We start from the raw sequence: 14253 nt of genomic DNA, 5'->3' as shown, positions 1-14253 counted from the left end.
TTTTTTAAAGATTCTATTTATTTATTTATTTATTTTGAGAGAGAGAGAGAGAGAGCGCGAGCGAGCATGAGCAGGGGGAGGGGCAGAGAGAGAGAGAAGCAGACTCCCCTGCTGAACTGGGAGCCTGATGTGGGGCTTGATCCCAGGAACCTGGGATCATGACCTGAACTGAAGGCAGACAGTTAACTGACTGAGCCACCCAGGCACCCCTTAGGTGCAATTTTAAATGGGATTTTTAAAATTTCTGTTCCTGCTACTTTATTTATATTATATAGAAGTACAACAGGCTTATGTATATTAGTTTTTATATCCTGAAGCTTTATTGGATTCATTTATTAGTGCTTTAAAATTTTATTTATTTATTTGAGAGAGCAAGTAGGAGGAGGGAGAAGGGTAGAGGGAGAGGGAGAAGCAGGCTCCCTGCTCCCTCCCTGACATGGGGCTCAATCCCAGGACCCTGGGATCATGACTGAACTGAGAGCAGACACTTAACTGAGCCACCCAAGCGCCCCTCATTTATTAATTCTAAGGTTTCTGGTGGAGTGTTTAGGGTTTTCTATATGTAGCATCACGTCTTCTGCAAATAATGACAGTTTTACTTCTTTCTTACCAATTTAGATGCCTTTCTTTCCCTTGTTGGATTGCTGAAGCTAGGACTTCTAGTACTATGTCTAATAAAAGTGGTGAGAGTGGACATTCTTGTCTTGTTTCTGAATTGAGAGGAAAAGCTTTCAGTTTTCTACCATTGAGTGTGATGTGAGCTGTTTTTCATACTTTATTATGTTGAGGTATGTTGCTATAAACCCACTTTATTGAGAGTTTTTAATCATCAACAGATACTGTATTTGTCAAATACTGTTTCTGAATCTGTTGAGATGATTGTATGGTTTCTGTCTTTTCTTTTGTTAATATGATGTATAACATTCACTGATTTCTGAATATTGAACTACCCTTGCATGTGTGAAATAAATCTCACTTCATTGTGGTGAATGATCTTTTAATGTATTGTTGAATTCGGTTTGCTCATATTTTGTTGAGGATTTTTGCATCTGTGTTCATCAGGGATATTGGCCTTTGTTTTTGTTTGTTTATACTGTCTTTGGTTTTGGTAATGGTAATGCTGGCCTGGAAGAATGAATTTATAAGTTTTCCTTCCTCTTCTGTTTTTTGAAATAGTTTGAGAAGAATAGGCTTTCATTTTTTTTAAAATGCTTGATATAATTTATCTGTGAAGCCATCTGGTCCTGGACTTTGGTTTGAAAGGAGTTTGTTATTGTTGTTGTTGTTTTTATTACTGATTCAATTTTATAACTAGTAATTGGCTTGTTCAAATTTTCTATTCTTCCTTACTTAGTTTTGGGAGATTGTATGTCTAGGAATTTATCCATTTCTTCTAGGTTGTCCAATTTGTTGGCATATAAGTTTTCATAGTAGTCCCTTATAATTTTTTGTATTCTGTGATATCAGTTATTATTTCTCCTCCTCCATTTCTGATTTTGAGTCTTCTCTCTCTCTCTTTTCTTTTTCTTGATGAGTCTGGCGGAAGTTTATCAATTTTGTTTATCTTTTTATAGAACCAGCTCTTGGCTTCATTGATCTTTTCTTGTTTTTTAGTCTCAATTTATTTCCACTCTCATCTTTATTGTTTGCTTCCTTTTACTAACTTTGGGTATCATTCTCTTTTTTTTTTCTAGTTTCTTAAATGTCAGGTTAGGATTGTTTATTTGAAATTTGTCTCGCTTTTTGAAGTAGGCTTGTATCACTATAAGCTTCCATCTTAGAACTGCTTTTGCTGTGTCGCAAAAATTTTGGACCATTTCATTTGTCTCCATGTATTTTTTATTTCCTCTTTGATTTATTTATTGACTCATTGGCTATTTAGTGGCATGTTTTTGTATTTTGTATGTGTTTGTATTTTTTCTAGTGTTTGTATTTTTTCTAGTTCTTTTTTTTAATAGTTTTTTTTTTTTTTTTTTTTTTTTTTTAAGATTTTATTCATTTGTCAAAGACAGAATGCACAAGCAGGGGGAGCTTCAGGCAGAGGGAAAAGCAGGTTCCCTGCTGAGCAAGGAGCCCGATTTAGGACTTGATCCCAGGACCCTGGGATCATGACTTGAGCTGAAGGCACTCTTAACAGACCAAACTACCAGGTGTCCCTCCATTTTTTTTTTTTTTTCATGTAATTGATTTCTAGTTTCATAGAATTGTAGTTGGAAAAGATGCTTGATATGATTTCAGTCTTCTTAGATTTATTAAGACTTGTCTTGCAGCCTAATGTGTGGTGTATTCTGGAGAATGTTTCATATACACCTAAAAAGAATGTGTATTCTGGGGCGCCTGGGTGACTCAGTCGGTTAATCGTCTGCCTTCAGCTCAAGTCATGATCCCAGGATCCTGGAATCGAGCCCTGTGTCAGGCTCCTTGCTCAGCGTGGTGTCTGCTTGTCCTGCTCCCTCTGCCCCTCCCTCCTGCTTGTACTCTTTCTCTCAATAAGTAAATAAATAAATCTTCGAAGAAAAAAAAAAGAATGCATATTCAGCCATCTTTGGATGGAATGTTTGTCTGTTAGGTCCATCTGATATAATGTTTTGTTCCAACCCATTGTTTCCTTATTGATTTTCTATCTATCTGTCTGATTTATCTTTTGATGAAAGTGTGATATTAGGGCGCCTGGGTGGCTCAGTGGGTTAAGCCGCTGCCTTTGGCTCAGGTCATGATCTCAGGGTCCTGGGATCGAGTCCCGCATCAGGCTCTCTGCTCAGGAGGGAGCCTGCTTCCTCCTCTCTCTCTCTGCCTGCCTCTCTGCCTATTTGTGATCTCTCTCTGTCAAATAAATAAATAAAATCTTAAAAAAAAAAAAAAAAAGAAAGTGTGATATTAAAGTCCCCTACTGTTCAGTTTCTTCCTTTATATCTGTATTTGTTTCTTGTATTTAGATGCTCCAGTATTGGGTGCATCAATATTTGTAATTGTTATAGCCTCTTAACGGATTGATCCCTTTATTGTTATGTAATGCCCTTCGTTGTCTCTGGCTGCAGCCTTTGTTTTAAAGTCACATGGTCTTATATTATTAAAAGATGTATTAAAACATCTTCCAAAGTTTTCATTCAAGTAGGGATTTATATTCCTGATACATTGAAATAGTTTCTAATGGTCAGGAGCAGTATTCTAGAGAAACCACTTACTATGACTATACTATGCTATGTGACTTTTTTTTTTTTTATCTTCATCTCTCTGTGTCTTGAGTTTATCTATGAAATGGGATTAATAATACCTTACTTTCTAGGGAAATTATGATTATGAAAATAATGCATATGAAACACTTTGCCTAGTGCTTGGTCTATAAGAGATGCTCCCTCAGTGATGGTTTCTATGACTGTCATTAGCATGTAACAAAAGATGCAAGATTAAATTTTAGTCTCCTACCCCGTCTTCAATGACCTTATTAAGTTACTTATAAATAAAACAATAAATGTTACTTATTAATAAAACAAATTTATTAATAGTAACTTTCATTTCATTTCATTTTTTATTTTCTGTTTGAAGGGCTATTGAGTGGCCAGACTTCCCCAACAAATACCAAATTGGAGAAACTGGATTCTCAGCAGGTGTTACAGCTCTGCCTCCGATATCAGGATCATCTTCATCAGTGTGCAGAGGCCGTTGCCTTTGATCAGAATGCTTTGGTTAAACGGATCAAAGAGGTAATGTACTGTGGGAAAATAATATCACCAGCTCATTATTGTGATTTCCTCCGACTCCCAACTCTGTTTGTACTGGACAGTAGAGCCAGTGATCCAAGCTTTATGGGAAATGGCCATTTTCTGATTTAGTCTTGACACCTGTCCCCATTGCTTTAGATAGATTGTCTTTCCTAGCAGTAAAATGTAATGATGAAAAGGAGTAGTTCGTGGAGCTGGACAGATCTGGAATTTGAATCCTGGTTCACCACTTAATTGCTTGGGTAAGTTACTTAAGTTCTCCTGGTCTCAGTTTTCTTATCTGAAAAAGAGTAGTAACCTATCCCAAGGGTTGAACGAAGATTAAATTGCTCAGTAAGTGTTAGTATGGCAGTTTTCCTGCCATACTAATCTGCTCTAGCTAACATTTTATCTTTGAATTGACTTTAGCTGTTTCCTGTATGTCATTTATATTTTGTTTCCCAATAGAGTTTCAGTTGTTTGAGAGCAGGAGCCTTGATATCTCTCTCAGTTACTTTTTCACAGTATGAACATATGAAATGCTCAGTGATTTTTATTGTTTGAATGGAAACATTTAGGCCTATTCAATCCCCAAGGTTTTTGTGAGGGAAGGAGCAAGAGAATTCCTGTGAAAGTACTTAGAAAACTAAAGTGCATGGTACAGATATTTAGTAAGTAGTGAGAATAATAAGGTACTTCTGTTAAACACTGAAATATATCATTGACTGGGCTGCTGCATGGCACAGCTCTGTGAGCACTAAGGTATAGTACAAACATTTTCCGAAGTTTTCAGGAAAGAAGAGATTGGATTGAGATTCCTGATACCTCGAAGTAGTATCACATAAAGAAAAGGTCAGGAGCTCTGTTATGGAGAAACCACTCATGTTAATGGCAACTCCTGGAGATATTTGACAAAATAGTCCTGGTCATTGATTCAGGCTTGAGAAGAAGACAGATAGGAAACACACAGAGAGTTGAGAATCACTGCAAATTCATTAACAATTAGTAATAAATGTAGTAAATCCTTAAGATAATTACAGAGTTGTCACTGGGTATATTGATTTGAATTTGCCAACACCTCCAATATTTTACTACTTACCTTTCATAAAATGTATACATATATGCTTCTCTTATGGCTTAAATTCTTTTATTTGGGGGAGCATTCCAAATTGTCATTTCATATTTTCATAGTGGTTGGCATTATTGTGGCCTTTTAAATATTATAAGCTTATTTTACTGTATTATGATCTACAGAAATTTAAATCTCAAATCTGACTGTTTATCAGAATCTCTTGAGTTTTTCACTTGTTTAAAGACTGAGTTTTCCTTTCCTACCAGTAGTTCTAGGATGTGGTCTATGAATCATTATTTTAATAAGCTTATCAAATGATACTGAATCCATTCTCCATTACCTGAGATTTGGGAACCACTGGTCTAGAGCACTGTTTTCCAAAATAAATTCTATAGAACTCTTCCCATGTGAAGAAGGTCAGACTTTTTGCATATTCTGTCACTACCCTTGGAAAGTCATGATGCATATTAATCTTATTAAAAGTTCTTAGCCCCCCCCCCAAAAACTATTTGTATATTCTGAGAGTCATGTGTAGTTTGCTTGACAAGAGGTCATGCTATGAAGGTCTGTATGAGTAAAATATTGACATATTTTTATTGAATTTTCACCTTGTATGCTCATTAGAAAATAAATATTTCAAAAACAAAACAAAAAGTTCTTAGGAATCTTACAGGAAATAAAACTGGTGTTTTTCAAACTTATTTGATCCCAGAACCCTTATCCTAGGTAATTTCTCATAGAAGTAGTGTTTTTTAAGAACATTCTTTGGGAACTGCTTTTGCAGACACAAGACCTTCCCATTTTTTATTATTGTGCTAGAAATTAACTATGATGTTAACTCGTAGAAGATTTTAGAACAACTAAATCTATGTCATGATAGTTTTCATCTTCTTTTTGAAAGGTCCTTTAGTCTATTTCTGTTGTTCTATAGTTTAGGAAAGTGTAAGACAGAAAGATTAAACGACTAACTCAATGTCAAAGAGCCGAGTATTTTGTAGATTGTCATACTAGGTAGAGCTCCTCATTATACCTCATTTCCAAGACTCTCGAGCAGTATTTCTTGGCCCTGAATGTGTGTTAGAATCATCTGGGAATTTCTGCTTCCAGTATTTAGGATGGAAAATTTTATGCACACACACAATGAAGTAGACAAATATTGGGAACCTTCCTGTACTCATTGCCCAGCTGCTCACTGCAGGCATCAATTTGTGTAAGGTTCTATTTTGTTTATACCCTCATTCACTCCCTGCCACTTCTCCAACTGATCTATTTTGCAGTAAATCTCAGGCATATGATTTCATTCATAAATACTTAAATATGTATCTTTTTTAAGAGAGAGCACAAGCAGCATGGGGGCACGGAGGAGAGGAAGAGAGAGAATCTTAAGCAGGCTCCGTGCGGGGCTCAATCTCATGACAGTGAGATCATGACTTAAGCCAAATCAAGAGTTGGACACTTAGGCTTAACCAACTGAGCCACCCAGACACCCCAAAGTATGTATCTTTAAAGGTAAAGAACTCTTTAAAAAACTTTCAAAATCTTTACTAGTTTTATACTTAGAGAAAAGTCATAAAAATAATTCAGAGAGTTCCTCTATACCCCTCACACAGCTTCCTCTAAAGTGAGCATTTTACAGACCCTTAGTACAATGATCAAAATTGGGAAATTGATAGCAGTTCCACACTATCAACTAAGCGGAGACCTTATTTGAATTTTACCAGTTTTTCCACTAAGAAAGCCTTTTCCAAAACCCAGCTGTAATTCTGTTGTCATACCTAAAATAATAACACCTTAACTTATCAGTATAGCCAAAGTGCTTTTAAGAAGTAGCTGATGTATAGGTCTTACTCTAAACCAGTTAGACACAAATTTTTCAAGGGTGGTGAGTAGGGAAGGGAGGGAGCTAGGCTTTGGTATTTATGAAGGTGCTCTAGGTGATCCTAACATGTAACCAGGGTTGAGAACCAGTGTTCTAGAGCATTCATTTAAAACAAACTGAGTTTAAAATTGTTTGAGAAACTTTGGGGTTCACTTTGAGTGGTCAGTAGTTACCCGGGATTGTTACAGAACAGAGAACACTACTCCCAGTACATGGTAGCTCGGTAGTTCTCTGAAGGTGAAGGAGTGAACACTGTAGGGTTTTTCATTAGTGACTTAGCATCTCTGTTGGTAAGTGCTAGCAGACTCCTAAAACATACACATCCATCTGTGCTCACTTCTAACCTCAGGGTTGAAATTAGTCACTTCCAAATGAATAAAGCAGAGGATGTAGTTTTGATATAACACCAACTCTTTAATATTATTCCAGATGTTTCCTGGAAATTTGGTTGCAAGCGTGAGGAAGTAACATAATGCTGTATGTGTTGAAAAATAAGGAACTTAATAACCTTGGAGAATATGTATTAGTGGAAGTGTAGAACCTGGATCAGCCAGAGACTCATAAAGTTACAGGCCTGCAGTCACTTTAAGTTTGGATCAAAGGGAAACATGGCTGTTACGTTCTGATTCAGATAAAAAAAAAAATCAGTTAACTAAGCTTTCCTGTTCCTAAATTTGGATGATGCTCTTGAATGAAATTCTGGGTTTTACAAATCCGTGTGTTTGAGAGAGGAGTAACTTGAGGTAGTCTTCCTTCCCAGAGAGCCTTGTAATTCACACTGACCACCAGTTTCCTTGGTGGCTCCCGGGGGATCCCTCAGTCAGCCGACCAGCATCACTGAGCAACTGTTACAGACCTACTCAGTGTGAGGGGTTTTAGGGGTTACAGAGAAACGTGACAGAGTGCCTGCTAGCTGAGAGCTTAGTCTAAGTGAGGGAACAAAGATACACTGGAAAGATATGTGAAAGAATACAGCACTATTAATGGAGAGTGCCTCATTGTGCTCCCTAACTGAGGTGCTGTAAGAGTTAAAGTTCAGGATGTCCTGGAGCAGGTGAGGCTGAAGCTAACTCTTAAAGGGAACTCAAAGGGCAAATGAGTGGGAGGGGTGTGGGGGCACTGCTGGCTACAGAAACACCTTGGCAGTCTTAGAAGAAAATTAACTTTGAGGCTTCAGGGGACAGTGAAGAAACTAAACTTGTTCAAAAAATTCTACTCTGCATTAAGAACCATAGAACCAGGGGCACCTGGGTGGCTCAGTGGGTTAAGCCTCTGCCTTCAGCTCTGGTCATGATCTCAGGGTCCTGGGATCAAACCCTGCATCGGGTTCTCTGCTCAGCAGGGAGCCTACTTCCCTCTCTCTGCCTGCCTCTCTGCTTACTTGTGATCCCTCTCTGTCAAATAAATAAAACCCTTAAAATAAAAAAAAAAGAACCATAGAACATTGGAATTCAAAGGACCTTAGAGACCTTCTGGTCCAGTGCCCTCATTATTTACATGCAGAAAATGAAGCCTAGTAGAGAGGGTAAGCAAGTAATCCAGGGTTGCGGAGTGAGGTAGTGGTCAAAATTATGGAATTAAAAGTGGATGAAGATCAAAGGAGGGTTTGGTGTTTTGTTTTGTTTTATAGGTGGTATACTTGAACATGTTCACAGGTTGACAGGGAAGAGACAGAATAGAAGAGATTGAAGATGAAGGATAGAAAGAGTCTTAGAGTAGCGTCACTGAGGCAGCAAGAAAGGGTGGGATTTAGAACCTTATGGCATTTGTTTTGAGAGAACAAGGAGAATTGGACAAGTTTATAAAAAGAGGGTAACTGGCATAGATCCGCCACCCCCAAGGAGCGTGGGTATTCTCTCTGAGGAGGGGAGGTCATTCATTGAGAGTGACCATTGGGTAGGAGTATGGTTGTGAGCCCTGGGAAGCTCAGAGGGCTCAGCTAAGGAAGGGATAACGTGTATGTCTTGTATGTGTGGGTGCTTCTATATAGCAGTTCTACATGTAAGCTCCAGAGCCTCGTTGCCTCGGTTCAAATCCTGGCACTGCTTCTGACTAGCTTTGTGACCTTGAACAGGTAACTCACTTCTGAGCATCAGTTCTTCTGTTTTTTGTTTTTTTTTTTAAGATTTTATTTATTTATTTGACAGACAGAGATCACAAGTAGTAGGAAGAGAGCCAGACAGAGAGAGGAGGAAGCAGGCTCCCCTTGGAGCAGAGAGCCCAATGTGGGGCTTGATCCCAGGACCCTGGGAACATGACCCGAGCCGAAGGCAGAGGCTTTAACCCACTGAGCCACCCAGGCACCCCCAGTTCTTCTGTTAAATAGAGTAAGAATGGTATCCGCCTCAGAAAGGTTTTGGTAAGGGTAAATTAGTTACTCTCTAGGAAGTACTTAGGACTTTGTTTCCGAATGGTAAACACCATAGTGTTGGCTCTTGTTGGTAGTTTTTAATATAAATGGCTAAAGAGAAAAGCCTAACCGTAATGCTATGAATTGGCCTATATGTAGTTTCTTGATACCAATAGCAATCTGAATATCGGCTTCTTTTAAGATGTACTTTCAACAACCCAAGTGTAATAAAAAACTAAGTAGAGGCGAAACTCAATTTTTAGCCCACTCTGGTTTCTCTCAAGCCCTGTATTTCTTTCATGCTACGGATATGTGATATGTGTAATTTTTTGTAGTTAATTGTTTATTTCACTTTGTGAGTAACAAGCCAGTGCCTGGGAACATGGATCATGAGAAACGTGAAACTGGATGGCAGTGAATGATTAGTCCTTGGCTTCTAGGCTGCGGACACATGATTCTGGTCATTTCAGTGATTTTTTTTTTTTTTTTTTTTCTGTGATATTACATTCTTTCTAAGGTTCAAATTGGCAGGCAGATATTTTCAGTTTTAGGTCACATCAGCCATTGAAATTTGGGTTATCTGAAAAGTGAAAGGAACATACATCTTCCTAGTGAGGGTGTCTTCCCCAGGGTCAGGGGATTTGGGAGAGGGCAGGTGGCAAATACACAGTCCCGGGAAGACGTAGTTAAGACATTTGGAGCAACTCTTGTCACTGACCTGGATCATGTTTCTGCCTTGTTGTAGTTGCTATCAGTGGGTAATTATGTTCCTAGATTGGAATACTTTGTGAACTAAGAGGAAAGCACTAGGTTTGTTACTGTTACTGTGTGCTGGCTCAAAGGCCTTGAGACTAAATTCATGGTGTGATTCTGGTAGTCTGTGGTTTTCATTTTTAGATGTGCTGATAAGCATACTATTCTAGCTAGCATAAACCAATACAAAGCATTGAGTAGCAGTTCAGATGAAAGAGTTTTGGTTCTGAGGAAGCCACATGATTACATGAGATTACAAAGAGTTTCTCTTATGCAGCCTTTTCATTGCACAGATAAAGAAAACAACGTCCTTGAGTTTCTTTGGGATTTGCACAAGATTTTTATTCTAGTTAAAATGCTAAGATATGATAAAAGATCACCAGCTCTTTTTCCTACATTACCATACTACTTAACGTTCTACTTCTTTGGAATCTTTCATTTTTATTTTAGTTAGTCCTTTTTCATGCAGTAGACACTCAACTGGTGTTTGAAGAAGTGAGCTCCCAGGCATGGGCCAGCACATAGAGCTGGGCAGGGATTTCTTTCTGTTGGCAGTATCAGAATCTTTAAGACGTAGCTGGAGCCGTTTTCCAAGTATTTGCCCTGACTTCCTGTACCATGCTTCCTCCTGTGGGGCTGGGAAAGAGATTGGTCAAAGTTAAATGAGTCGCTTACAGTGTTACACCAAGAATCGGTATCTGAGGTGTCATTTGCATTCATTGTGAGCTCCTTCATGTGGATCACTGGCCAGGTGAGGCTGTTCTTTACACCTTGAACTGAATCTCCTTTAAATTTCAGCCTTGTTAGATTCCTGTTGCTGCTTTTAAACATACCCTCACACTGTTTTCTGTTTGCTTGACCTCAAATTATAAAATGGATTGGGAGTGTTTACTTAAAACTACAAATTTTGACAAGATCATTGAGATGTTGGGCTTCTTTTTGCTAACGTAACGGGGTATTTAAAAGAAAATTGTGTGTTGCCTTTCTATTTTACAAGTTACTTTGTTATAAATTTCAGGTTGAGACCTTACAATAGAATTATAGTTCTCCCCCATTCCTGTCCTTTGGGCAACCTTTCTTTTTGGTAAGAAATACAACTGGTCCCTTGGGTGGCAGGAAAGGCAGATGGGGGACTGGGCTTACCCTGGTTTGTCTGGCTGTAAGGTACACCGTACAGTACTTCCTTGGGCCTGGCCCCACACTTCCTTTACACCAACACTGTCCTGCCAAAAGGCTGAAATCCTGGAAGAGGGCCCAATCTAGTTTATTACTTGCCTCTGGAAATGTAGGCTTGTATTTTTTGGCGAGGCAGGAGCAAAACCCAGTTCTTTGACTGCTCCAAGATTTAACTCCATTCTAATTCTGGATACTGACATATGAGCATGTGTGAACAGCAGCCCTATTTCCCGCCTAGTTTGCTTGCCCTAGACATGCCCCTAGACAGCTGGAGCTGCCAGCTTTTCTAGTACTAGCCACATGAGCCAGCTACTAGAGCCCCTGTCCCTCTCCATCCCATAGGTCATTTCCAGTCTGCCGGAGTGGGCAGTGGTAGAGGCCACTTTAGCTGCCTGTGGAATGCAAGAGTAACTGCAGTCTGTAAGCTAGAGGGTAAGCAGCAGTAAGGGCATGTGGGCTAGAAAACTGGAAGTAGGGCTGGGAAAAGCTATTCCCTATTCTGTATCTCTTTTGGTAAAGAAAAACAAGGAATTTTAGCAAATGCAAATGTTGCTGCAGTGCTTGAAGCAATGCCTGGCGTGTGGTAAACATTTAATAAATGTTTGTTAAATGAAGAACATAATATATTCTTCAGTTACTTCACCGTCTTTATCATAGTGCCTAAGAAGCTTCTTTATTCTGTTAGGGAAAATAAAGGTTTGAAAGTTGTATTAGGTAGGGTAGGCTAGATTGCAGCTATAAATAGATGAAGAAATGTGTAATAGCTCAAATGCAATAGAAATCTAGTGCTGTTTCTGGATGTTTCTGGATATTAGCTGGTGACTCTCCTCCCATGTTCAGGGATTTAGGCTCCTCCCATCTTGTGGCTTTGCCATACCTAACCAAAGACCATGTCCTGATAGCACCAGGTTGGCAGAAGAGGAAAGAGAGTGGAATAACACAGATGGGAGATTCTGTAAGTGTCACACATCATTGTGGCTGGAACTCAACCACTTGGCTGCAGCTAACTTCAAAGGAGGCTGGGAAAGATCGTCTACATGTATGCCCGGGACTGTATTACATTTTGAGCTATACTTTGAACATATGTATCATCTTTCAGCTTATATTCCTAAAATGCATCTGTAGCCCAACTTTGAGATTCAGAAGGGCAAAATTTTATGATAAATTTCACTTGATGTAGGTCCTGTCAGTGAAAACCAGGTGAGACTATAAAAACACTTCAGCTTTTCACATTAAGTGAAAAATCAGAACACAGCATTATACAGTCAGTATGATTTCAGCTGTGTTAAGTATTTTTTTAAAAAAAGATTCAAAGGAAACATGACCGTTAGTTGTGGTTGCCTGTTAATGATGAGATGATTGGTGGTATTTGTTTTTAGCCTGCTTCATTCTATTTTCTGTACTTTACGTATGTCTATCTTGAACATACATTTTTATTCCCCCAACTTGGAATACTTCCACTCTTTATTTTTTCCCCTGTGATGTATGAGTCTTATTAGGCTTCTGTCTTCCTGGGTGCAGAATTTTGACTCACTGAGATAAGAACATGCCTTTCAGAACTTTGTATGCATATGCCTTTACATGTCTGCTTCACTTATGAATTCATTCAGCTCTTTGCCAGGCTCTGTTTTAGGTGTTGACGATATATCACTGAAAAAATATAATTCTTTCCTCATAGAACCTTGTGTGTCTGGAGAAACAGACAATAAAGGTAAAAAAGTTTTTGTTTTTTTTTTTAAAGTGTGTAAGGTAAGTGCTGAGAATGAAAATATAAAGCAAGAAAAGGGATTTGAAATGTCAGTGAAATTATAGGTAGGGTGGGCCATGAACACCTTTCTAGAAAGGAACTTGTAAGATAAGATCTCCTGGCTAGTACAGAGTGAGCCAGGAGACTCTTCCTTACAAATCTGTCTATACCTGAAATTTATCAAATTTTTAGACAATACCCAAAATTCTTGTCCTTTTTAACAGTCTGCTGTCATAATTATCTGGATGTTCTGAAGTGGAGACTTACTGGCCATCCCCTGTTGTTAGTTGGGAGAACACTTGCAGATCCGCATTTTAAAAATATCATTAATTCTTTCAGTGATTTGAAATCTTTACTAAATTCTAAATCTGTACTAAATCTTTCAACGATTCCCAAAGGATGTTTCTAGGAGGTGTTCTTAGAGCTTGAGGCAACAGTTAATTTTTCTCTGCCCATATTGATAAGCTATATTTTAAAGATTTGTTTTTTTGTTTTTGAGAGCGAGCACAAGCACGACCAAGGGTTAGGGCCAGAGGGAGGGAGAGGGAGAGAAGCAGACTCCCCACTAAGCACAGAGCCCAACTGGGGCTCAGTCTCATGACCCTGAGATCATGACCTGAACTGAAATCAAGAATTGGATGCTTGGGGCGCCTGGGTGGCTCAGTGGATTAAGCCGCTGCCTTCGGCTCAGGTCATGATCTCAGGGTCCTGGGACCGAGTCCCGCATCGGGCTCTCTGCTCAGCAGGGAGTCTGCTTCTCTCTCTCTCTCTGCCTGCCTCTCTGCCTACTTGTGATCTCTCTCTGTCAAATAAATAAATAAAATCTTTAAAAAAAAAAAAAAGAATTGGATGCTTAACTGACTGAGATACCTGGGTGCCCCGACAAACTATATTTTAATATTGTAAGCCTTTAGATGCCATCCTGGCATTATCCACAATTCATGCTACACATGACTAGAGAGCCTACTGCTTGTCCAAGGTCACATCAGACCATTAGACATTGCTCCCATAGAAAGTTACAGTGACCCCGCCCTGCAGCCTAGAGCAGGTGGGATCATGAACAGGAAGGTACTCCGCAGGACCACCAGGACCACGGGAGCTATGTAAGTGAAAGGATTATTTTAGGGGGCAAAAGACCCTTATCTCAAATGCAGCACTACCAGGAGGAAGTGATGCGACTCTGTAGAAGTATGAGTGTGAGTGGCACAATATCGGGAATGATCTCTCCAAACCCTAAGGCCTGTCAGCCATCCTCCTTTCATCCTTGCCAAGACCTGGAGTCTCCCCGTGATCACTCCCTCCTCTGCCTTTCCATCTCAGAGCAATCCCAATCGTATTTACCCACGTCCACCACATTCCCACTGCCCTCTGATCTCTACTATTTTTCTGTGTTTTCTCCCATCTTCCCTCCGTCCCCACCGAGTGGATCTGGCAATTCCATCAGTACAGGCCAACAGCCTGTACATGCAGCACTCCTGGTTTCCCCTGGTCAGAAGGGCTCTCCTGCCTTATTCCTCCCCTTGTGCTTAGGCAGTGTCTGCTGGATGAATGTGTGTATTAAGCTGAGCTGTCACC

At 39.4% G+C, this 14253-nt stretch overlaps 1 protein-coding gene across 2 annotated transcripts in view; it reads left to right on the top strand.

Moving 5' to 3' along the window:
• BORCS5 (BLOC-1 related complex subunit 5) overlaps positions 1–14253 on the top strand; it is a 97001-nt gene that overhangs the window by 67431 nt on the left and 15317 nt on the right. For both annotated transcript variants that reach the window (XM_059186067.1, XM_059186066.1), the window contains exon 3: positions 3547–3704. In XM_059186067.1, coding sequence (XP_059042050.1) covers positions 3547–3704 — 158 coding nt within the window. The remainder of the gene's footprint in view (positions 1–3546; positions 3705–14253) is intronic.

Source organism: Mustela lutreola, chromosome 8 (genome assembly GCF_030435805.1).
Source record: "Mustela lutreola isolate mMusLut2 chromosome 8, mMusLut2.pri, whole genome shotgun sequence".
Taxonomy (NCBI): domain Eukaryota; kingdom Metazoa; phylum Chordata; class Mammalia; order Carnivora; family Mustelidae; genus Mustela; species Mustela lutreola.
This window is presented reverse-complemented; position numbering and strand designations above follow the sequence as displayed.